Consider the following 25,956-nt stretch of genomic DNA (forward strand, 5'->3'; position numbering starts at 1 on the left):
TTAGTGTTGTCATTATTAATTATTTAGGTAAGTATGTACTTAATTACAATTGTGATATTTTAAGAATATTGATTTTTACAGGACATTTTATAAAACATAACGCCAATAAACATATTATATAATATAAAGTAATAATAGAATTACTGAAATATAAATGTCACTAAGAATGTATTAGAATTAACTATGATATTATTTTCATACAGACATATTAATATTAGATATGTACAATCAAACAACCTCATGGGTAATTAATTGATGGGGCCACATACATTGTATGAGGAGGGGGGCGGGATCTAAGCAATCAAATATCTACCTGAGTTTTTAATGGTAGGTGAGAAATGATTAAATAAATATATTTATATACCTATCAAAAAATATTGTCTTTATTCGCATGAGTTATTTGACTTCCCACTCTTTTGGTAATATTTTATTTTATTATATGGCTTTGGTAATTGCATAAATAGCATATTTAGATTTCATCTAAGTATAGGAGCCATGTTTTTCCATCCCTAAGTAACTTCATTTGGAATCGTTGGGATTGTATGGATACTCATAGTCGGAGACGACGTTCTGTGGCAATTTGATTCCGGCTGGCATCTCATTAATCGCCGAGCAGTTGAATACCTCAGAGAACTTGTCTAAATTTATTGCGATGCTGTTGACCTTCATAATCCCCGGAAATTTTGTCTCTTCGAAGAGTGAAACACGGCCGTCAAACAGATTTGACTTTGTGCAGAATTGCTGGGCCATGTTTATGAAGAATAACTAAAAATAAATAAAAGATGAACATAATCACGGGAAGAAATAATATTTATCGAGTACCTAGTTCATGATAACTTGTCATCAGATATTATAAAAAGTTAATTATTACCTCATAGATTGATTTATCTGTCCATACCAATGGCAAATCTGTGGATGAGTTTTCTGCAAACCGTTTGTATGTTAAATATGCAAGATTAGCTCCGGCTATGTTTGGCAGTCTTTCCTTAAGAAAATGGTCAGACCTTAACTAAAAACATGGAGAAACGTTTATGTAATTATATTAAATTCATAAGATTTCACATAAATACAATTACATATTATTTCAAATCTGCACTATCAGACCAAAGTTAAAGAAACATTATTGTTATAAAGAGTAACTATATGGCATACGTATTACTAGAGTAAGGCTTAGGGACTTCATGTACCTATTACAGTATGTGATGGCGTTTCTGTAACATTGTTAGTGTGGTTAAATTGGTAGCCATACAAAAAATAATATTCTGTACATTATCATATTGAAACATGGCAGTTATAAACCACGTATTGTTTATAGCCGCCATCCTCGAGAGCTGTATTGATATTTCGGTAGTATTTACGGATGCTGTAGGTACATGCGGTCTTTGTGATCATCTAAATTTTTAAAATAATGGGAATTATATTGTTTCGTGAGTAGATGCTGGATGCAATTTTCATACTACCTGAGATATCTTAAAATGATGTATGATTAGCAAGAGGATGAGCGTTATGCTTGTCAGAAGAAGAAAATACTTACGTCTACTTTGAATGTTTCCTGTTCACCATCTATCATAGTATTGACTCTGATGGGAATATGTGTATTTTGATTGTATGTTGGGTCAAGTATTTTGATGCCATATGACTGTAGATATATAATGAGCTCTTGGGCTAGCTTCAATCCAAAATCTGACATCAAAAGATATCTCGGAATATCTTTAGGAAATGTATTTCGTGAGGTTGCGCCTAGTGGTAAAACTGAAATGATAAATTATTGATCAAATATTATTTGCAAAGATACCTATATAATGTAACATGTTGATACCAGATGGAAGTCTCCGACAGGAGACTACCTCAAAGGGCGGACCGAACCATCAACTTTCCCAGAACACCACAGCCTACGTCCACTCTTTGCGGTTCTCGCAACCCGAGCAGAGCCTGCCTCCTCAAATCCGAATTCAAATTCGTTCGCGCTCCCGCCAAAATGCAGGCGCAGTCTGCCGAAAACGGCTGCTCGCGCCGCCACTAGAATCCGTAGGTAAAACAGGGAGGTTCGCGATTGCAACGAAAAACAGGACGCCGCGAATCTGTCAGTTGCACGCGCGCGAAAATCTCTCTCTTGCCTCAGACGTCGACCAGCCAGCATCTCTCTCTCGCCTCGGACCCCGAACAAGAAGCATCTCCAGATTCTCCAGCCAAGCTGCCAGCCCCGATCCTCTCTCTTCGATTGGCCGCCGGATAGCCAGCATCGTCTCTGCTCGGAGGTGTATCTCAAGATACATCTCCCGCCAAAAGGACCGCGTCGGCAGACTTCTCAAGCATCTCCAGGAAACAAAGGACCACATCGGCAGCACGCCAAGCCGCAAGCCCCGATCCTCTCTCCCATCAAACGCCGGACAGCGAGCATCGCCTCTGATGCGAAGCCCCAGCAGCCAAGCCCGCGACACCACGTCTGCAGCCCAAGCAACAAGTAGCCCAGCCCGCGACACCACGTCTGCAGCCCGCCAAATCGCAAATACGATAAAACTAAACCAGCCTTGACAAAATACACCGTGCGTTTCTGTCCCCCACCCCCGCTTCTTGGCCATGACATTATCACGGTCTGCTATCTCCGCCTAAGAGCGCAAGAAGGCCGGTGATAATGTATAATATTTATAAATAATTTTCAGTTACATATTGACTTAGTGTAATTTCTCATAGTCTTGTTAATGTACCTAAATAATAATATAATATACCTACATAATATATATTTTAATATCTTTTAAATTTATCATTTATTTTTTAAACCAAATACTTATTAGACCTAAAGTTAGTAAATTATTATTGATTACTTACCAATAAGGTCTAACTCCTGAACTGTTTTAATCTTAGTGTCATATGGTAAACTGAAAATTGTCCATCTGTAATCACAAAAACATTATGTCAATACACAATTCCGTATTAGAGGAGCTACTTAGTCTTGGTGTATTTTTGTAACTACACATGTGTTCAGAAATCCTTGGCTTCAACGGGTGATTGGAGAGTGAAAAAAATGATTGTTTAAACTTTTTAATTTCTTCACACCCCACTCATCCGCCAAAGCCGAGGAATGCCAAAGGCTCGCGTATGCCTGAAAACACCGAAGTGTCAGAATAAATTAATGTAACTCCTCTATCTAGTCAAAAATATTTTAAAGATATGGATCAGTTTTTTTTTCCGACGTACATGTTTTCGGGAAGCTTAGGATCATTGCCATATGTCGAGTACATATGCTTTCTGTAGCGAAGTTGTAATTGATGAGCATTTTCAACAAAGGTCTCTTCATCTAATGTAACCTATGAATGAAAAAAAATATCAAGGTTATTATCATTCTATATAAAAATCTGTCTAAAATAGTAGATACCATGGAGACTTTTGGATAGCATTAGAAATCGTTATCTACATCAGCATTCTATATTATTATTCTACATTCTATACACGAGATGGCTATCGACAGTAGTTTATCATATTTATGTATTGGGGCTGTTAATTGTTACAATAAGTTAACCGTCTAAACTGTCAAAAAGTACTATGTTTTAACAGCCCCTCTCATGTTTGTGTTAACTTTTAGAGCGAGATAGACAGTTTAGACAGCTAACTTGTAACAATTATAATACCACAATACATAAATATGATAAAGTAATAATATTTATCACTTTAGCCGTCGATAGCCGCCTTGTGCATAGAATAGACTCGCAGGTATTAAAATTCAAATCAGAATTCTTAGATGGAGATCTTTAAATATTATTGGTAGAATTTATGAAGACAATAAAATATAGAAATAACAAATACTTAATTATTAGGTAGGTAGTTATTTTATTTTTATATTTAGAAATATTTCTTCAGTTAATTATTATTATCTCAAGACAAGTTTCATTTATTTATACAATATATTCAATTGGTCACTCCAATTGAAGATTTCACAAGGACGAACAGGTCTTGGAGTGATGGTAAAAAATTGTGAAAATCGTATTAAAATTACAATTACTTCAAAAAATAAATATGTGCTATTATAAGGAACACAAAAAAATACAATAGAATAAAAGCAAATTCATAAGGAATGATAATCAATTATACAATCAATAAACCATAGATAATCTTGCTATTGTTCATAGTGGCAATGGGAATGATGTGCAACTTACTCCATCGAATCTATTGGTGATAAATTTCCTGTCGCGCCATGGCATATATTTTCCAATATTAATTAGATTTAATGTATTCAGTTTTTCTAGAGCAGTTTTCTCATCCGTCGTATCAGCCAGAAAGTTGACAATTTCAGTTGTGAGCGTTTTTTTAAGATCGGTAAATATTTCTGACGAACGTATGTCAAATTCATTAATTGATGTCATCTTGAACGAGTCCAAATAAAGGCTAGAGCTAACGTCTTCCATAAGTTTGTTAGACAGGGTCAGACAGTATGGCTTTCGATCACAGTTAATTTTTTGATCTAAAACGTAATCTCTGTGTATTTGATGCGCATACATAGCCATCAGTGCATTATTCAGTTCTCTAGAAAATTAAATAAATGTCAATTCATTAATAACTTCTTTGCAGTACATAGTTTCAAGACAATTCCGATAAAATTCAACTGATTTTATGAATATTTATATTTTATTCTTCTTCATAGTTCATATCTACCCCCAAGTTAGAGCATATCGTCGTTGAAACTAGAAAAATGTATAACTTGGTTTTAATCGAAAATATACTTTGAATACCATCTGGTGGCCGTTGTTAATATATGCCCGCCTTGCAAATTATGTAATTCCAAAAAAAATTTAACATTGTTAAATCATGGTTGATCTAACTCCATAACCATATTATATTTGTATATAAAAACCATAATGTTTTTTGTCTCTCCTGTAAAGTAGCGTTTTTGGAGTTGCACAATTTTCTAGTTTCAAAGACGATATGGACACCACATGACACACCAGTCTTCTTGCATATTTATAGATCATGTCAGCATCCTATATCTCTACCGTATACACTCTATCAATGCTATTAATTAATTGACCTTCCAGATCGCCGTAACCCTGTTGACTTGAAGAAAACATAGAACAGATTGACTCTCTTGAGGCATCTGTAGCATGTAGCCCTTTCTATTATCTTCCCGTTACTCTTAAATTCATACCCACCGAATTATAATCATCTTATTATATAAGTATGTGTTACAAATTTTACCTGGGTTTTATCCTCTCAACAAGACAACGGATGAGTTCATCTAAATAATCAGCGTGATAAATTTGTATGTATGTCTTTTCGGTTAACTCTATTCCAGTAATGTTATTGAAAATATCAGTCCAATTTATCTGTAAAAAATATTTATAATGAGGCTAACATTTCTACATGTAAAAGTTTACTATGTATGTAAATAGACAGTTAGTTCTACTTGGAATAGAATAAAGCAGGAAACCCATTAAAAATGGCTGTCACCGCATGGTATGGCACGGTGTGGCACAGCACAGCTCGCAGTAAACCCATTTGTAGCTCACAGCACAACACCTGAATAATCAAAACTAACAGATGTTTGAAATAATCCCCAATACCAGTTGCAATGAAGAAGAGCTAGTTGTAACGGTTGTAATTTGTATTATAATGGATTTAAGTTTTGTACTATTCTATTTGAGTCGTTTTTGCAACCCGGGTTTCGCCTTTCAGCATCTTCAGGCACTGTGTACAAATAAACACTGACACCGAATACTATTAACTCTAACTTATACAACAAATCAATACAATAAAGTAGATCACCCACCTATTAAGTCAAAGGTCACAATAAATCCATTAGAATTTAAATTAAAATTCCAAGTACCTTCAGTCGATAATATTAATATTGTTGTAATTTGTGCTGAGGCGGAAGAGTGGGAACGACGGCAATGGAATCATAGATTTTGGGTACATGAGGTATTTAAAAAGAGAAGGGAATTTGATAAATTTAACACCCTTTTCCACACTCACTCACATATTCAATCAAAAATTTGTTTGGCTCATTTTTTAATACGAATTCACCAAAACTCCTACAGAATTTTGAGCCAAAAGGATTTTATTCTCAAGGAAGCATTTGGTCTGTTCCGTTCTTGTGTCTACCAGAGATGAATGGCGTCGAGTATGGGTGACATTCCATTTAATACATGCAAAAGAATATAACTGGTGCCGCGGCCAAACCATGCATTGCCAGCCACTCATATTGAGTTTCCTGCTATATAATTAATCATATAACTAAGTAACTAGTATATCTGTGGACCTACGACAGCATAAATATTGTCCTAGCTTCTTCTTTAAGATTGCCATATAAATTGTTATTGTGCATTAAATATTTCAAACTTGAAAGATAAATAAATACCTGTGGTATTCTTCGACATAGAACACTGTTCATTAGTCGAGATGGAGAGCTTAATTTATTTTTTCCAACGTCATGAATAGTTCTTACCTGTCAAAAAAGGTTTTATAATTTTATGTAGGTAACTGAAAAATAATTATTGAAATTCAACTATGGAGATTTAATTTTATTACATATAGTAGTATTATATTATTATGTATATCCATTTTCAAACATTTCTGTACATAATCACAAATGGTTGCATAAATAAATACTCCAATAGTGAATAATATAATAAATTACATCTTTAACTTATTTAAGCGATAATGCAACAGTGACATCTAGTGACCGTCTATGAGACAAACAATTTATCAAAAAAAACTTAATATGAAAATCATAAGAAATGTTATTAATATTCAAAGATCCACTTACAGTTAAATAAAAACTGTTATTTATATCTATTAAAATAGTTTATCATGTTCATTTTAATTAACATTCACTGAACCTAAATTTGGTACTTACTGAGATATTTTTTTAAATGAAATGTAGTACAATAAGATATTATCTATAATAATACTAGCAAGCTTTTTAATAAATTTAATCAAGGTTGTAGGTACTTGATTTCTTTATAATCAAACAGATTTTCCAGGACAAAAAATATTTTATAACTGAAAATGTATATTTGTATCCCAGCTCTGATGTCTATTTTTATTTTTTCTGATCGTTAATAATATCAATGATATTTCTAATTTTTAAAGCGATTCCAATTGAAATTGGCTGGAATAATAGATAAACGCCAACTGCTGGGATAACTCTGACAAAAAGTAGACTATAATTTTTCTTTTGAAACGCCTCATAATTCCGTTACTTGAGATCTCTTATTATACTCATTACACTCCTCCATAAAGCATGATTTAAACATTATAAACCCAATTTGATTACCTACCCACATTTTTAAACTTGTTGGAGATATTTTTTTTTTACACATTAAAACAAACATAAAATCTATGCAAGAGCACAGGTAATTAAACAGCTAATGAAAAAGATAATTGTTTTCACTACAAACCTCTTTAATTAGATCTATCAATATTTCTAAAGATAACATTATTTCCTGTATGTCTTCATCGAGGTTGCTATCGCTGAATACACCAAGAGCCTCTAATGACTCTTTCACAGTATCCAAATACAAAGTTTTATTTGCTTCACATGTTTTGTAATTTTCAAAAGCTGTATTTAAGTCATACGGCCCTTTATGGGATTCAGTACTTTCAAAGCATGTCTTATCATAATAGTTTTCTGCGAACACGTATTTTAGTGAACTTTTATGCAAGAATGGCATTACTACTAGACCAAGTCTGCCGCTAATCTTGTCCACATTCACCGTGATATCGAATAGTGCGGGAAAATTATTGTTCAGCATCTCTGTGAGTAAAAAGCTGATACTTGGAATTTGGTCTGTGTCCGTTTTGCCATAGAACTTTCCGACAGAATCTATGATATTTCTTACTGAAAAGAAAATCAACAATTGAAACACTAGGTATAACAATAGATGTAACATACTACAGTGAAACCCCGATTCTACGATTTTCAAGGGACCCTAGAAAAAAAACATTAAATGCGGGATATACAAAAAAATAAAATAAAAAAACTCGTTTTTCTCCTGGATTTTTTCGATGCCTTGAATTATTTTCAGTTTCTCAGCTAGAGTTCTAGTTTTCTTTATGGGGGACATTTTAGTTGCCACTTATAAAAATTCGTGATGCGAGATGCGAGGCAAGCCTGAGCGTCGACTGACCTGTGCAAACAAAGCGACGCGACTGAAAGGTCTGTAATTGTAAGTCTCATAAATAATTCTACGAAAGCGAAATAAAAAATATTCAACAATAACGGTCAATCGGGATAATATTTGTGACGGGACCATAATATTTAGATGATAGATCGAGGAAAACGATAAATCGGGGAACGGTTAATGCGGGATTATTTAACATTGTTCTTATGGGTGTTTGGCGGGACTTTCAAAAATGAACGATCCGTGCGGCAAAACGATTTATGTGAGAACGGTAGATCGGGGTTCCACTGTATTTAAAATAAGATTGAATTGTAATAATGTAGAAATGATTATTGTTTTTTTTAATTTTTCTTGTTTACCTGAATCGTTGACTTTGGTATAATCATAAGATTCGCAAGATGTCAAGAATTTTCTGAATTGATTTATGTAGCCTTCACCCTTGGGCTGCTTGTTCAATGACCCTGTAATTTATAACAAAAGAGATTGGAATAATATGATCTGTACCAATAATTTTACCGTGATCAAAAGACATTTTGTATGTGTGCGTTCATTGATGAGGGACCTAATTATTTGCTCATATCCTAGTCATGGGGTGGGGAACCTGCGCTCTTGTTGGCAATTATTTAAGTCATTCTAAATGAATCCAAATCTTGCAGAACAAATTCTTTATTTCTAATATTATTTTATTTATCTTAAAATAAATATACTTACATATTATACTTATATTACTTAAATATACTTAGCCGTAAATAAAACATTAGTAGCAGTGGCATGGACATAATCAATTGGTTTTAATGCAACTCCAGATTGTATGCACATTATAAACACATCACGTGAGCTCATATGCTAGAATCATCATAATATTCAATAATAAAAGCTGATAACTTACAAAAACATTGTGTCAATTACCTGTTAGAGTTTTAATTACTAAAATCAAAGATCCGTAAAATCACGTGACTCAAAAATGTGTAAGTTTTCAGAAAATAAAAAAAATTGTTCTATTGCGCGAGAGGTTGGCGGTGTGTGTGATATGCGTGAATCGACTTCAGTGTCATTCTGATATATTTAAATACCAAGTAAACAACTTTGCACACTTTTGACGTGATTGTAATGTTTCTAGTTATAATTTCATTGTTAATTACATATCTTCTTCCCTTCAAATATTAGTAAGGTAGACAGACACCTAATTAATGTCGATGTGAATCCTTCTGTCTGTTCCGTCACGACTTGGATTTGCAAACATTCAATTTGTTTTGAAAATTAATTGTCTTACGATCGTTCTGAAGATTTATAACCCTGACTATTTGACAACATAAATAACTGAAATATCATACCTACAATTAACAAAACACTTTATTTTTTAAACCATTATTTTACAATTCTACCGCCTACCCCTATCATGGTTTTTTTTCACTATACTACCTATGATTTTTAGAACTTTTTCATGACAATATTTATTAAATTTAAGAGTATATAATTGTAATGAGACAATAATTATTGTTTAAAAGCCTTTGTATATAAAAAAAAACACTAGTATGATATCCACTTTCCTTTTTTAACCTGATCCGTGCCATGGACGAATTAACTCGCCAAAGCATATATGTCGCATCAGGCCACGGACAAATATATTCACGGGTTCTTATAAACGTCATAACTTCTGAATAAACATTCTGTGTATATTTTCTAAACAATCTTTATCATTTTAGTGTGAAAATATTCACGATAAACTTGATAAACATGTGTTGCTAAGTTTTCACAAATATTTATCATTCCGTTCCTATTTCATATTTTTTAAAGGATTTATTTTATTTCGAAAATAGCTGGCCTACAAGTGTCCACCTAGTAAAAATTGGCTGGCAGTGATAAGGTAAAAATAATAATGTTGAAAAAGCATAATGGTTTCATAATGTATTATAAAATTGGTGAATAATTGAGATACTCTAAAACCATCATTTCTCGGCTGCGATTTTACTGCAACTTTAGCAGGGTTCGGAATAGTCATGGGAAATGTCACTTAAATACGAATGTAAGTCTTCGCATCAATTACGTTTCATGTCCTGTTCTGATTGACTAGGTTATTCGAGTCGCAAACAATAAAATATCTCCTAGAACGCGTTCACGGATAACGCTCTAACACACTCGTATTTAAAAAGCGTTCATGAATTACATCTGCTGGATGGAAATGTAGCTTATTCGCCATGACACTATATGTGAATCATGGTACATGCGCGTAGGTCGTAGAAGGTGGTATATGGTTGGTTAACGGACAGCGTCTGTCTCTTGCAGTTTTATTCGCAGTCTAGTCGTATGAGTCTAGTCTAGTTTTAGTATATCTGAAAGTGCAAGTAGATCCATAGTTTTACAGATCTCGGCAATGACGTCCGCAAACATGATAATAATGGTAAGGCTGTAGTTAGGTACACAACTAAAATAGTATTATGATGATAGAAATACTCACTAATAATTCGTTTCGAAACGTCAAGAGATAGATCATCTTCGGCTAGATACGGTTGGTTAATACCATCACATGTGTGCTTATAAAAGTCGTTGCATGGATCAACTTCACCATTCATCAAAGAAAGCATTTTGCTGGAAATAACTTTGCATCCAGTATTGTTACAAGTCTCTTTTTCTTTCAAGGGGATTTCACATTCTATTGCTGTGTGATTTTCGTATATTCCATCTAAGTATATGTGAGAGGTTTTTTCAGTAGTTGTAAAAATGTGATCATTAGATATGATACTCTTTCTGCTGCTTGAGTCATATGTGTTTTTATTTTCATTAGTTAATTTGATTTCTTCAGTCGGTGTTGTTTGTTCAGTTGCAGTATACGTGTCAGATGATGTATTATCCAAACTAGATGTTTCATAGTTTTGGTCATCCTCCTAAAACATTACAATGCAATACATGATTTGTTTTACAATAATTTTTTTTAACGCATTGGAGACAGACTGTTGACCAAGTGATTCTGGACAATCGGCATCAATTAGCTATTTGCCATAGGTAATTTTCTTTTAATTTCTAGATATTTCTTAGAATTTTACAAATATACCTACATTTTTAAAAATAGATTTATAAATTAAAATGTTTCAATAACTATGAAAGTTTAAAAAAAATTTAAATTAAACATAATATAATAAAAAATTTGTAGCATTTTTAGTAATTCAAATTGACTGCAAAATTAAATCTAGCTGTGGGTCCATTTTTTTCAACCTTTAAATCTGTCTCAAATGTAAATATAAGAAATAATTCGCATGAATCATAGACGGATCGATAGCTAAGAGGCCAAAGCACTGACCCGGAAAGTGAAAAACATGAGTTCAAGTCCCACTTGGTCTAACCTTTTCCTAGAATTTTTTCTGTTGTTTGTATGTATGTTTCGGAGGTTTTTCAGTTACTTCTATAAGAAAAGAATTAACTGGACCGTGTTTTCTTTGTTTGGCCAATATGACACAAGTGTTTTTTTCATTTTTTCTTCTATTCCTAACCGGAGCATAATATGGCTGACACTACCAATGAATACACACCCGAAAATAGGGGTGAGAGATGGTCATCGTTCTTATGCATTAGATCCAAATAAAAGTGTCAGTAGAAAAGATGGATCCAAATAGGATTAGAATGCGGGATCACTTACACGCTGAACTGAGGTCAAAACTAGTATATAATAATATTCCATAATATTAGGTTATTGTGGTTGCAAATAGTATAGATAGCAAACAATGTGTTTAGATAACTTACATGTTCTTAGATAAAAACCCATTGACCACAATAGAATATTAAAGATAATAAAATTTGTATACAAAACCACAATAAAATAAAATGTGTTTTCATTATTTTAAGCTGAATTTTTTCTTCAGAGTTATTCCAAGAATAATAATCGGTTCTATGGAACCAATGAAATATTTTTAAATGTTCAACTATCAAGCCAATTATTTTACTGCATATCGTGATATAGGTATGTGTAATGTAACTAGCAGGTCTATTCTAACATAACATTTAACTCCAAGATTGTGATAAAATGATATGAAGTATTCTATGAAATGACAAAGATAACATTTTTAACAGTAGTTCCGCCGAGTGTGTTAATTAGATAACCACTCGAACTGTTATTTATTGTGAGGTTAGTGATAACACACTGCGCAAGTGCGTCATCGTACTGTCGTATGATCGATCTCACCCGAAGCATGACGAATTCAATCTTTGGGCGAAACGTAGGTACATACTACTAACATAAAGATTTACCTTTTAGATAACACCAGATAACCGTTTTATATACAGTATATATCCTTATCGCACTGGGGGTTATCGCGGATCTCAGAAATATAATGAAACGGTGTTATGTATTGGTTGTTAGAGAGCTATGTAGTTGGAATAGATCTTCTAGTGGGGTATCAGGGGAACTAATTTAATAAACCTATTCATGAAACAGCGGACATTTACTCTGTTATAATGGGACTAAGACCGGAATTTTTAATCCACAGACTCTGGAAAGATCGCATAGTTGAATTTGATTTCTCCTCAGATAGAGTTGCAAGTTTAACACTTCAGCTCAGCAAAAGATACCAGATTCTGCTTTTGCAAGTTTATGCACCCACTCAAAACTCACCTGATGAAGAAGTGGAGGAGCTATATGAAGAAATCAGTACGTTGAAAAATAAACGGAAATGTCACTTCACTATCATCATGGGGGACTTTAATGCATAAATCGGAACCCAACACCAGGATGATGTAGCGGTCGGGCACTTCGGACATGGCACCAGGGATGGCCGAGCAGACATGTTAGTGGAGTTTGCGGAAAACCACAATCTCTACATCATGAACTCATTCTTCAAAAAGAAGCCTTCCCGAAAATGGACATGGCGAAGCCCAGCAAAACGAACCAGCGAAATCGACTACATCCTCACCGACAAGAAGGATATTTTTCTAGACTGCACAGTCATTAACAGATTTAATACTGGCAGCGACCACCGAATGGTAAGGTGTAAAGTACGATTTAACATCAAACGTGAGAGATCCAAACTGATGCAGAAGCCCAGAGTCCGCAGAGGCTTGAGAAGCAGAGTCGAATTCCAACAAGAGCTGGAGAACAAGCTAGCGGCTTTCCAGGCTGAAAATGACCACATCTCCCTACAAAACACCGAGGCAATAACAAAATTCATTGTAGAATCTTCGGAAGAGACAGTTGCTGCTGTGGTTGAACGAGTAAGCAAACTTTCAAAGGAAACGTTGGATCTTATGAAGCTGCGTAGGAGTACGAAAAGCGAGCAACAAGTTGCAAATGATCTTGAGTACTCCACGCTGTGCAAAACTCTACGTAAAAACATACGAGAAGATCTTCGTAAGTTCAATATGAACCTTGTAGAATCAATTGTTGCGTCAGGAAGGAGCTAACATAAGAACAAGCAGCATCTGTCAATAGGAAGACGGCAGATCACGACACTAAAAGCGCAAGATGGAAGTATCGTGCTGTCACCTCCGAAAGGGGGGGGGGGTAGGTATTAGCGCTTGACTCCCCCCTAATGATGTAATGTCATGTCAAGTCACGGTGGTATCGTCTGCTTCTTTCGGGGACATGTTGGTGTTGATTGACAACGCGGAAGTACAGGCGAAAACAGGGCGTTTATTGTTCGGAATATAAATACAGTAAAGTACAGCGTACAAAAAAAAATATAAAAATAATATTTTAAAAAAAAAATTAAAATGGCGGGGACGTCGGCGAGCACGGCGCCGGCCGACGTCACCCTCGAGAGTTCGAAAACCGAAAGAATCAACCTTTTTGGAGTAGGTTAACTCAGGCAAGAATTAAAAATATTACCTACAAATTCTGTCACTGAAAAATGACAAAAGGACAGCCTTTACACCCTATGTACCTGGCTGGTAGGTACATTGGGTGTCATATTTCTGAGAATTTTTGCTAACCACAGAAATATTCAAGCAGACCTTTTCCAGGTACATGCTTTGAAAGGGACTGCATTTGCTGGGATTATCATTACTGCACTAAATTACAGCTTGCTTGTATGTTTAAAATTGAATAAGTATAAAATTTATAATGACGCTAGGTTTTACTTTGCTTGCTTCTAGAATTAATGTAGGTATAAAGAAAATGCAGGATTTTACATACATTAAGGGCTAGAATGATTTCATTAAATTTTGTAGAACTTGCAAAAGGGCGACTATAAATTTTCATACATCTAAGCTTACGGGCTAGAAATTTGCCTCGCAGTCGATCTGTTCATGTTTGCATGAATCAGCCCAATGATGATTCAGGCCTCATGGCCTTGGATCCTCTGAGGATGCCATGGTTTAGCTGGTATCAAGCGACCTCTCTGGGAAAGGCCCTGAACCGTAATTGGGCTGATTAAGATCGACCACGATACAAAGTTTTTAGCGTGTGTAACTGGACAAAGCGGCCGCTTGATATGTGGGTGGTTGCATCTCCTGCGTTAAAGGATCGAAGCCCCTCCGAACCGTCGGTGGCCGGTCAAACTGGGAATACAGCACTTTGACGCCTCGCGGTCAGTGGTTCCACAGTTTTCCGGACCTACCGTAAGGATGCTGAGAGAGGAGGGCGTCGCGCCCAGCCTCTCTTAACGCCGGTCCGAAGATCGAACGACACTTCACCCAGATGCATACCACGCGACCACTTTCTGATTGCTTGCTTGCCATGCCTCCAGTTACACACACTGACAGGCAATTTTACATGAAAAAAAACTATGCTAACACGTAATTACACAGGCTAAAGTTTTTTTTTTTTACACAGGCTTAGGTTACTAGGTATAAACTGACGCTAAAATGTTGTATATTTAAACTGACTTTACACCACATTCAAACACAAACACTATTTGAAACTACCTAACCTATGACGCTATGCTACGGCTGGTTGAGGATGCTGCTAGGCTGCTCGCTTTGCTGCTGGAGGCTGCTTTTCTCTGCTGAAGAAGGCTGCTTGGTTCTTCCGAAGTGTGGTAGATGACGCGCCGGTGGCGTCAACTACGCACTTCGGTGTCCAGTGTCTGGGCCAGGGCTGATTCCAAGGCTCGCAGACAGTTGGAGCCAGGAACTTCCTCGACGTATCCGTCCGTGGGCCAGGGTCGACTGATGATACAGCTGGTCGGGGAAACATCGAGAGTCCTTGGTTTTGAAATGGTCTGGCGTGCTGTTATTCGGCAGCATCCTCGTGCGTGATTACTGATGATGCGCGATGAGTCGGCCGGCGATAGTTTCCCAACTGCGGCGGATCCATGACAGGCGGCATCTTGAAGGCTTGATGATTCTGCTTGCTTGCAAGTTGAGCGCCACCAGAGGTCGAGCCTCTGGACGCTGTACTATTTCAAACAATTCCACACGCTGCTCTCTCTTCCGGTTGTCAATCAATCGCTTCTCAGGGCTTGGATTCGGGCGAAAAAAATTCCGCCTACCTCCTAATCGTAGACGATCACGATCAGAAGGCGTATGCCCCACGCCTTGGGGGGCCAAATGTCACCTCCGAAAGGGGGGGGGGGGGGTAGGTATTAGCGCTTGACTCCCCCCTAATGATGTAATGTCATGTCAAGTCACGGTGGTATCGTCTGCTTCTTTCGGGGACATGTTGGTGTTGATTGACAACGCGGAAGTACAGGCGAAAACAGGGCGTTTATTGTTCGGAATATAAATACAGTAAAGTACAGCGTACAAAAAAAAATATAAAAATAATATTTAAAAAAAAAATTTAAAATGGCGGGGACGTCGGCGAGCACGGCGCCGGCCGACGTCACCCTCGAGAGTTCGAAAACCGAAAGAATCAACCTTTTTGGAGTAGGTTAACTCAGGCAAGAATTAAAAATATTACCTACAAATTCTGTCACTGAAAAATGACAAAAGGACAGCCTTTACACCCTATGTACCTGGCTGGTAGGTACATTGGGTGTCATATTTCTGAGAATTTTTGCTAACCACAGAAATATTCAAGCAGACCTTTTCCAGGTACATGCTTTGAAAGGGACTGCATTTGCTGGGATTATCATTACTGCACTAAATTACAGCTTGCTTGTATGTTTAAAATTGAATAAGTATAAAATTTATAATGACGCTAGGTTTTACTTTGCTTGCTTCTAGAATTAATGTAGGAATAAAGAAAATGCAGGATTTTACATACATTAAGGGCTAGAATGATTTCATTAAATTTTGTAGAACTTGCAAAAGGGCGACTATAAATTTTCATACATCTAAGCTTACGGGCTAGAAATTTGCCTCGCAGTCGATCTGTTCATGTTTGCATGAATCAGCCCAATGATGATTCAGGCCTCATGGCCTTGGATCCTCTGAGGATGCCATGGTTTAGCTGGTATCAGTGCGTAACTGGGATCATCTACTGGACACTGTTGTAGAGTTTTACAGTGCTCAATACAAAGATGACACTGACATCAATTCAGATCCTCCGGTGAACGGAGAATATGGAGATCCTCTTCCCGAGGTTACTACCACAGAGGTGGAATATGCTATAATGTGCATGAAGAGTGGGAAAGCCCCGGGAGAAGATGGGCTGACTATCGATGTTCTCAAACGGGCCGGGAGGACGGTGAGCGAAGTGCTCACACGTCTGTTCACGTCTTGTCTGCACGAAGAGAACATCCCAGAGTCATGGTAAAATGCCTCCATTATTATTCTCCATAAGAAAGGAGACACTGAAGATCTGAAAAACTATCGACCAATTAGTCTACTGCCAATTCTGTATAAGGTTTTCACGAAAATACTCTCAAACCGTCTCAAAACAGTTCTAGACGAGAACCAACCAAGAGAGCAAGCCGGATTCAGAAGAGGCTACAGTACTATGGATCATATACAGGTCGTCAGGGAAATCATAGAGCGCTACCAGGAATACAAACTGCCATTATATCTTGGTTTTATAGACTATGAAAAGGCGTTTGATTCCATCAAAAAATTCTCAATTATAGATGCCCTTAGCAACCAAGGAATTTCCAGACGCTACATAAACATATTGAACAGTATATACAGTGATGCCACAGCATGCGTGAAACTCCACAAACGGTCGTGTAAATTCCCCATTAACAAAGGTGTCCGGCAAGGTGATACCATTTCACCTAAACTATTCACCGCTACTCTTGAGGACTTATTTAGGAAACTTGATTGGGAGGAAAAAGGTGTTCCAATAAATGGAGAACACCTCAGTCACCTGCGCTTTGCAGATGATATTGTTATACTCTCACAAGACCCGAAAGACCTCCAAGGTAGAATGCAAGAACTCGCGGATGTCAGTCAAACGGTCGGTCTAAAGATAAATGTCTCAAAGACAAAAGTGATGAGGAACTGTTTTTCGGACCCTGCGATTATCTGTATTTCTGGCACCCAACTCGAGCAAGTCAGCAGCTACGTATATCTCGGACAGCAGGTGTCCATAGACGGAAGCATGCACGATGAAATTGCTCGAAGAACAAAGCTGGGATGGAGTACTTTCAGACGTCTGAATAGTATCTACAAGAGTGACCTACCATTATGTCTTAAGCGTAGGGTGTTCAACCAATGTGTGCTACCCGTGCTCACGTATGGCTGCGAGACGTGGACCCTCAACACGAGAGATGTCCAAAGGCTAAGAGTCACACAGCGAGGCATGGAGAGGTGTATGTTGGTCATCATGCGAAAGGACCGTAAGAGAAACGAATGGGTTAGGAAGCAGACAAGAGTACGCGATGTAATAGACGTTGCCAAACAACTGAAATGGAAATGGGCGGGGCACATTGCTCGCCGAAAGGACGGCCGCTGGACAAATGCCGTCATCCAGTGGTACCCAAGGGGCACGAAACGGCCACAGGGTCGCCCTAAAAGCCGCTGGATTGACGAACTGGTAAAGTTCGGCAGAAATACGTGGCAGCGAACGACACAGGACCGAGAGAGTTGGAGAAAGCTTAGGGAGGCCTTCATCCAGCAGTGGATTGACCCCGGCTGATGATGATTCATCAATCATTATTTTTGGCTAAAATACATTAAATAATAATTGATAGAATCCCATCTTCCCATCAATAGTGTTTTATAATGATCAAGAACGATTTTCGGTTACAAAAGAAAGATTGACAATAATACTTACATTTTTTATCAATTTATGGGTATACTTGTGCCAGTTTTGATTGCTTGTAGTAGTGGAATCACTGTCTTTATTTTCAGATTTTGAAGGCCTCACAGGATATCCAGAGCTATCCACAATATCAGTAGATGTTTCAAAACCACTTCCATCATCCTCCTAAACAAATATTCATAAAATGAACCACATAGACAATATTGTATATATATAAATATATAAAATTATGCAAATCGATTTTGGGTAAATATGAATTATAAAATTTATATTTTTAAAAGATAGTTCATATTATAGATTTTGACAAAATAATATACATTTTAAAGTACAGATATTGAAGTTTCTTGAATTTTGCCTTATTAGGTTATTAATTAGGCAAACTTAATGTGGCATTCCAACTGATTTACACTACACTATCAATAGTGTAGAACAGGGTTTCCCAAACTTTTTCTGCAATGGAACACTTTGCAAACCCGGTAATTTTAACGGAACACTTGGCTTATTTTTTGGTAATTCCTACTAGTAAAAATTAAAAAAAAAAATATTATTAAAACACACATATTTAGTAATTATTTTAAAATATAAAACTACAATATAATATAAACATAAAAATATGAATAAACAAAGCACTTAATGAATTCGATGATGTTGAGTCCTTGAATTGCATATCTTCTTGATATCACGCACAATATTGGCAAGTTGAATTCTAATATCTGGTGTGGCATCGAGCCTGTTCATGTACTTTGTACTACCGTTAATAATAAAATAAAAAAATAATAAAAAAATTCGGTTAGGTACATGTTCAAACACGCGCGTTAACATGATCTTACTCTCTACTTCAATTTTAGTTTGTCAATTTATGGCTACGGCCGTATGTTGTAGCTAAAGCACTGGGGAATGACAAAAGAAATGGCGTATTTCAAAAAAACACTACCTTATTCTTAGGTCAATAATTATTATAAAGCAATCATTATTCATAGAATGTTTATCACACTTGAATGGTCAAAGACATAGCTTATAATTAATATCTTTAGAATTATCTTTAAATGTGTTAATCTTGTCCATTTTTTGAATAATAAAATGCCTAATTCTTGTCAAATTTGGGATCACAGAGATTATCAATATAATTTTTTATCGTAAATATTTTACAAAAATTATCTCATCATAAATTATACTAATGGTTTTATAAATGCGTTTAAAAATTAATAAATATAAAAAATCTTAACACCGCTGCACATTCATGTACTGAAATATGACTATATTTTAAAACATTAGAGCGAGAGGTTTAAAAGAACACTATTTTATGTAATAAAAATACTTTTTGCAGTCATCAAATGTTTAAAATAAATATAAAGGATAACAAGGCTTCAAAATTATATAAATAGATTATCTACAACGTTTAAGGTATGTCCAGGATCATGCTTTGAAAATGCAATAAAAGTTCCATTTTGACCTACGCCGAGCATGTACCCCCTTAAGCGCAATTGACTATGAAAATCTAATTGGTTTAATAAGTGACTCTGATGTGAAACAAAAATACAAATAGATTATCTACAACGTTTAAGATATGTCCAGGATCATGCTTTGAAATTAGAAAAAAAGCTCCATTTTGACCCACGCTGAGCACGTCCGCCCTTAAGCCTACTGGTTTAGCTGTCACGGAAAATGGATTCCGAACCCAGGAATCGTCCTTACTAGTTTCTTTACTTATCTTAGTTTTACTTATTTTACTTCTACTTGGTAGAAGATCTTTAAATGTATTGCAGTGTATAAAACCTTTCCAAATTGTCGCGAAAAACCTACTCAGGTTCGGCGGAACACTGGTGTTCCGCGGAACATAGTTTGGGAAACCCTGGTGTAGAAGCTGAAAAGCACAAACCAATTGTAAAAAATATAGTAGAACATAACTATAATATTATGTTTTTTTAAAACTCAATGGCAGGTTATGATATGGGAAAAGTTTTATTAGGAAGCCTCCAATCCTGTTTGGGCCACAGGCCGCCACTCGTCTAAAACTGCCACTGTTATGAAAATTGTTGATAATTGAGCATACAAAATTAAATTATTTTCAATATGAATTTAATTCTGACATGTATTAGTCTCAAATACTAAATTTTGTCATTCAGATGGACACTATGAGCAAAGTTTTGCGGAAATACGTGGCAACGCAATGCACAGGACCGAGAGAAGTGGAATCAGCTTGGAGAGGCCTTCATCCAGCAGTGGATAGATTCAGGCTGATGATGATGATGATTTTAAAATTATTGTTTCAGAATCTACATCAATAATATGTTGTCGATCGTTGGGTTTTTCACTGCGCAGATAACATCAAGCGATGAAAATTTATAATGAAGCTACACATAGGAAATTAATGAAGTCATCAATCTCACAGGAAGTGCTGACAAATAATTATCACCAATGGTGGGAGTGCATTACGATTAGTATTATTAAATAATTATACCCCCGTTATTCATAATGTCAATATTATTATCATTGCAATAAACTGCATCTGACTTGAAATATCGACTTTTATTTATTTTTGTCACAATTTCGTTTTTATAATTATGAATACTTTTTCGGGTTCTGGGGCTCACATAGCCAAAATTCATAGTCACGCCAATAGATGATACCAATTATAGGGAGCATCCTCTTGGATGGAACTAATGAATCTATATTATATAATATATACACATCTCGACACCCCCAACGAACAAAGCAGTAACTCACTTTTTGGCTGTTTTGAGTTATGACATCACGCATACTAAGAAAAGAATACTCTTTCTGCCTGTATTAACGTTGTATCTCTATGTATACTAGTTGCAGAGATATGAACTCGAAAAAGGTTGTAATTATTATTTTTTTTCATTTTAATCTGTAAGAAAATAGTAACTTCAATTACTCCATTCTGATAATTGCAGTGGCCAGAACAAAAATAGAGTAGTTTTCTTCTGTATGTACTCATATACATATGGAGGTTGGCCATACACAAAACGAAGGGGATTCAATGCATGCCCTTATTGAAAAGAGAAAAAGAAATCAAATTATATATGTGCCGCAACAATGGGGTATTACTCTAGTCAGATGTGCAAAAACAAACGAAAAACCATATTGTGTGATTGAAATGAACCAAAGCAATATATAATATAAGCATGATAGCGTTTGATGCAGCCATTTTTAAATCTAGATGTCAGTGCACGCACGCTGGTCACTGGGTGCTTGATGAGTTTTGCTGCGATAAATGATCCACTTTGCATGGATATTATGCCTAATTATTGATGGATGAAACCAATGTTTTCGCCTTCTGCTTAAAATTCTGCGGTACCAATACATATTAATGGCTGTTTCAGCGTCCGATGACATATTTGCGTAATGGCGCTGGCCAGCATACTTATTATTTTGACATTTCGAGACATGAGTGTCGATAGTGACGCTTTGTAGATGTGCGCGTTCGTCAAGTGCAACAGTGTTTCGCACAACTCGGAACTCGGTCACGTCGAACGAGGCAAGTTTTGATATGAGAGCCGCCTAACTAAACACACAAAACGATTTCATACCGTAAGTTACAACAATATTCCATGAAAAACTATTTTTTTAATTTAAATCATCTCACGAAAAAGTTGTAATATGAGTTACAACATTATTCTTTGGAAATATGCTGTTGTATGACAAGTCGTAACTCATAAAAAAGTATACTTCCAGTTGCTTTACAGAGATAAAACATTAATATACTGTCTTGATTATCAGCAAGCACTAACAACGTCTTTTAACCCTATTACCAGATATTTTCTTCTTTGCATTTCGATATGAGAATTTTTTAAACTTTCATTTTGCTCTCCTGAAAAATGACCAAAAATGAGTTACTGCTTTGTTCATTGTGGGCGTCGCTATTATCTATGGTAATGCGAATGATAGCAATTAATGCTACCTACATTTATTTGTTTTAAAAGTCTTCTGTCAACGAGTATAACATGACTATTGAAATAATATATACATCAAAAGTGGAATTTGGAATGACAAACAATATTATATAATATAAACATTTCAAAATACCCCTTATGGTTTTAATATATTTTTATAAAAAATAGTTAATTACGTAGTCCTGTCAAACTTTTGACCCCCAAATCCATTGATGCAGAGGCAACATTTCTTTTACCTCAAGGTTTTCCTGTACCCGTTAGATGTATACCATGGTTATGACTATTAGAATAAAGATGCACTAATTTCACTTACGGTAGTTGTCTCTGGATCAGTCTTCTCTACAGCATGCTTATCTGACCAATGATATTTATGATGTGTTCGTTCAGTGGTGACATCTGGAGGTAACGTGGTTGATTGAATAATTTTAGAATTCTTTTCGTTACTAAATTTAAGCACTCGAACTATCTCGGTTTCTACATTTTCATCAATATGCTGTAAAAGAATTTCATAAAAAGTGTGTTTTAGAATCAATATGGATCACTCAACCGTGTTTTGGCTTGACGGATCAACAGACATGCATTAGTTACAAAATTGGGTTATTACTGCCATCCACTAATAAAACTTTCATCTTCAATAAGACAAAATTACAATAATTATGGCTCATGTTACTTGAGAATATTGAATTGATTATACTGATTCCATATAATATATTAAATTGTAAATAGTCAAATGTTTAAAGCCACCTCATTATTCACGCCCACTATGGCGGAGTGGCATAAGTGTCGGCTTATAATGTTGTGGGTCCCATGTTCGAATAATGGGTCTGTCAAATACACATATGTATTGTTTTTAAATTAGTGTTTTGAGTCAGATTATGGACCTAATAGGTTGAACAAGTGGCTAACATCCATTTCTCGTATAAAAATAAATCTGTTGATACAAACCTCTACTCTGTGGAGGCCCATATGATCCTATTAGAATCGGACATGGTCAAAAGAAGAATTAGCTCAGCGTAAGAATAAGTCAGTTGAACTTTATCTCTATTTTGAACTCAATGGTTTGGAGGAATAGTAAATCATGTTAGTAGGTTATAATGTCAATACATAATATAAATTTTTCGTGTACTGTTAGCAAGACTATGTTTAGGAATAAATCTTCGAATCCCCGGAAATGGTCCGTTTTATCAACATTTTGTTAATTTCCACGGCCAGAAGAGATGTATATGACAAATAGGAACAGTACCAATATCACCCAGTTTGTTGTGAACTCTCTTGAATTTGATACTCTGCGGTTAAGAATCTATCAAAGGTATTCTCTGCAAGTAGCAATTGCACTTCCATTACAACCATAATCAAACACATCAACATATCGACTACTTAATCTGCAAACCAGCCAACTGTACTTTTAACGAAAAATGAGATTTTGATGGCATTTTGTCATAAATCATGTTTTCTATGCTCACACAAAATTTAAAACTCTTAAATCTATAAATAAATGCGTTATCGTTCTTCACACAAAACATCCAACTACAGGTGCCAAATTTCAAATATCGTAAATGGAACAACTCCACTTTTTGTATAAATTTTCTTTATGTATAAAAGGGAATCTAAAATAGTGTATTAATTCATAGTGCAGCTTATTTGTAAAAAAAAATTCCAAGTGTATTTTTGGAATTTTTAAATTCCATTCAATAGTTAAATTATTATATTTTTTCTCCTTCCTGAACAATTTGCCCCGATGGAGTTAGCTGGTTTACAGATTAAGCAGTCGATATTGTCTGAAGATGCGCAGCATTCTTAACACTTCAAACACCAAATTGGGTCAGGTTATAACTACGCGCTGGTCATCTGACTTACAGAGAGATGTGCGCCCATCGACTGTATATTATATTAGTTTCTGATGCAACTATTGCCAAGAACCTTGTTTACATACTTAGAATAAATGATAAGGCAATGTTTACTAAACGTACTCCTGAAACACAGCGTATAAAGACAAGAAATTAATGACAATGAGGTACAAACTATGGTTGATTCTACAGCAATTTAAAGTGTAAATGCTGATATGTATGTATCGGGCAGGGATCCCATTCTGGGATTGAATAGTCTCATAATGGGATATGTACGGCCTTACTAGTTATCTTCAAGTGGCAGCACAGCGCTGGTTGTGGATATTTAATTAAAATCTTCCGAATTTTGGACATACAAGTAAATGTAATTCTTAATCATAATTTTAACACATTAATGTTTGGCAGCTTCTCAATAATGATGATTGTATTTCCTATAATCTATAGATATTCATGTACCCAATTCTCCCATTATAAAATGATGAAAAAAATTAATAGGTGACTAAATGAGAATATATTATTTTTTTCCGACCATGTCCGATCCTAATAGGATTATATGGGCCTCCACAGAGTAGAGGTTTGTATTAACAGATTTTGTTTTTTACGAGAAATGGATGTCAGCCACTTGCTCAACCTATTAGGTCCTCACCCTGACTCACACACAAATTGAAAAACAATGTGTACTTGCCAGACTCAGGATTCGAACCTGGGACCCACGGCGTTATAGTCCAATGCTTAAGCCGTGCGGCCACCGTGGATGTCTAATTTAAATAAATCTCTGGGGATGATTTGCTGAGTACCTATGTATATAAAAAATATATTAAAAGCAAAAGGTGTTTTCCTACTAACAGTTGTGGTTTCTTCATCCTCGTCAGGCCGTTGATGATGTCCATGGTGTTCCTTGTCTCTATCATCTCCGTCAGAGTTTTCCAATGCAGTTCTAGTGGTAGTAGTATGGACTATCTTGGAAAATTTTTCATCCGTTGGATGAGCAGAAAGCACCTTATCTGTGTCATTTTCCTTGTATAATTTGTCAGTTGTCGTAATATCACCCTGTTATATATAAAAAGAGATGATTTTTTTTAATGATTATACCTAACAATTATTATTATACATGTATTTTTATGTTTACTGTTTCATTAAATATTAGAAACACACTGTGAATGTACATAATTTATGCCTCTGCATCGGAGAAGAAATGGTGATTTACCCAAAGAAACACATTACGATCACATCACGTGAATGATGTATGTGAGCTCACGTGACGTGATGGTACCTAATGTGTCTCTAGCATTACAGTTGCTTAGAATATTATCGATATAGTATTTCTATGATGGGTGACAAATTGCAATTGTCGGAATATTTTATTTCAAGTGAGAATCAATTCATGACTAAAAATATTACATAATTTAAAATATTTTATCAGCCATTCAGTTGCTATCGGTCCACTATTACAGAAACTTATAGTAATCCTGGTCCCATTATCTTGACGTTTCACGGGGCAATTATTCGAATCCTGTAGCTCGGTTAAGTCTCCCTGTTTTTCTCAAATTGTATTGGATTGAGCGATTAGTGGATTCAATCAAAACATACATAGGTGGAAATGGTATTTTCCCACATATTAAATCAGTGCCATCTGTTGATATTGCTGGAAAGGATATTGCATGATTTTTTCTCTAATATGAAAATATGATTATGGCAGTTGACCATGAAATAAGTTTTTAAATTTTCTACGACATGCTTTTAATGATATATAAATTATTCTGTGATGTACTTACTTCACTAGACCCATGATGTGATTTCCACGGCCAGGATACCAATAGAATGATGAGGCATATAATTAGAAATATTAATAGAGTACACGTGAATGATTTCCATGTAGAATCATTCGCATTTGCACCCTGCGGTTTATATATCTCATAAGAGCCTTTTGCCATTTTTAACAAGTGTATCACATATATAAATCAATTAACTACAGTGCATGTAGCTCACTCAAAAATAGCTTCACAACT

At 35.6% G+C, this 25,956-nt stretch overlaps 1 protein-coding gene across 1 annotated transcript; it reads right to left on the bottom strand.

Annotated features, from left to right (window-relative positions):
• Nucleotides 1–217: 217 nt before the first annotated feature.
• Nucleotides 218–25,956, bottom strand: LOC147066120 (endothelin-converting enzyme 2-like). The gene is made up of 15 exons (XM_085956095.1): nucleotides 25,723–25,956; nucleotides 24,794–24,997; nucleotides 22,414–22,593; nucleotides 18,196–18,348; nucleotides 10,573–10,999; nucleotides 8,474–8,575; nucleotides 7,392–7,831; nucleotides 6,350–6,436; nucleotides 5,191–5,318; nucleotides 4,155–4,521; nucleotides 3,199–3,308; nucleotides 2,830–2,894; nucleotides 1,535–1,752; nucleotides 872–1,009; nucleotides 218–765 (listed from the first exon to the last, which is right to left on the bottom strand). Exons 1-15 carry the CDS (start codon nucleotides 25,879–25,881, stop codon nucleotides 520–522), a joined length of 3,024 nt encoding a protein of 1,007 aa, XP_085812221.1. The 5' UTR covers nucleotides 25,882–25,956; the 3' UTR covers nucleotides 218–519.

This window comes from Rhyacophila brunnea, unplaced genomic scaffold, assembly GCF_057557595.1.
Source record: "Rhyacophila brunnea isolate RB1 unplaced genomic scaffold, BYU_Rbru_1.0 scaffold_5, whole genome shotgun sequence".
NCBI lineage: Eukaryota > Metazoa > Arthropoda > Insecta > Trichoptera > Rhyacophilidae > Rhyacophila > Rhyacophila brunnea.

Coding starts and splice junctions, on each gene's coding strand:
- LOC147066120 (XM_085956095.1), bottom strand. CDS start 25,881: ATGGCAAAAGGCTCTTATGAGATATATAAACCGCAGGGTGCAAATGCG. Junction 24,998..25,722: donor CACATCATGGGTCTAGTGAA/GTAAGTACATCA, acceptor TATATATAACAG/GGTGATATTACGACAACTGA. Junction 1,753..2,829: donor TCAGGAGTTAGACCTTATTG/GTAAGTAATCAA, acceptor TTATCATTTCAG/TTTTACCACTAGGCGCAACC.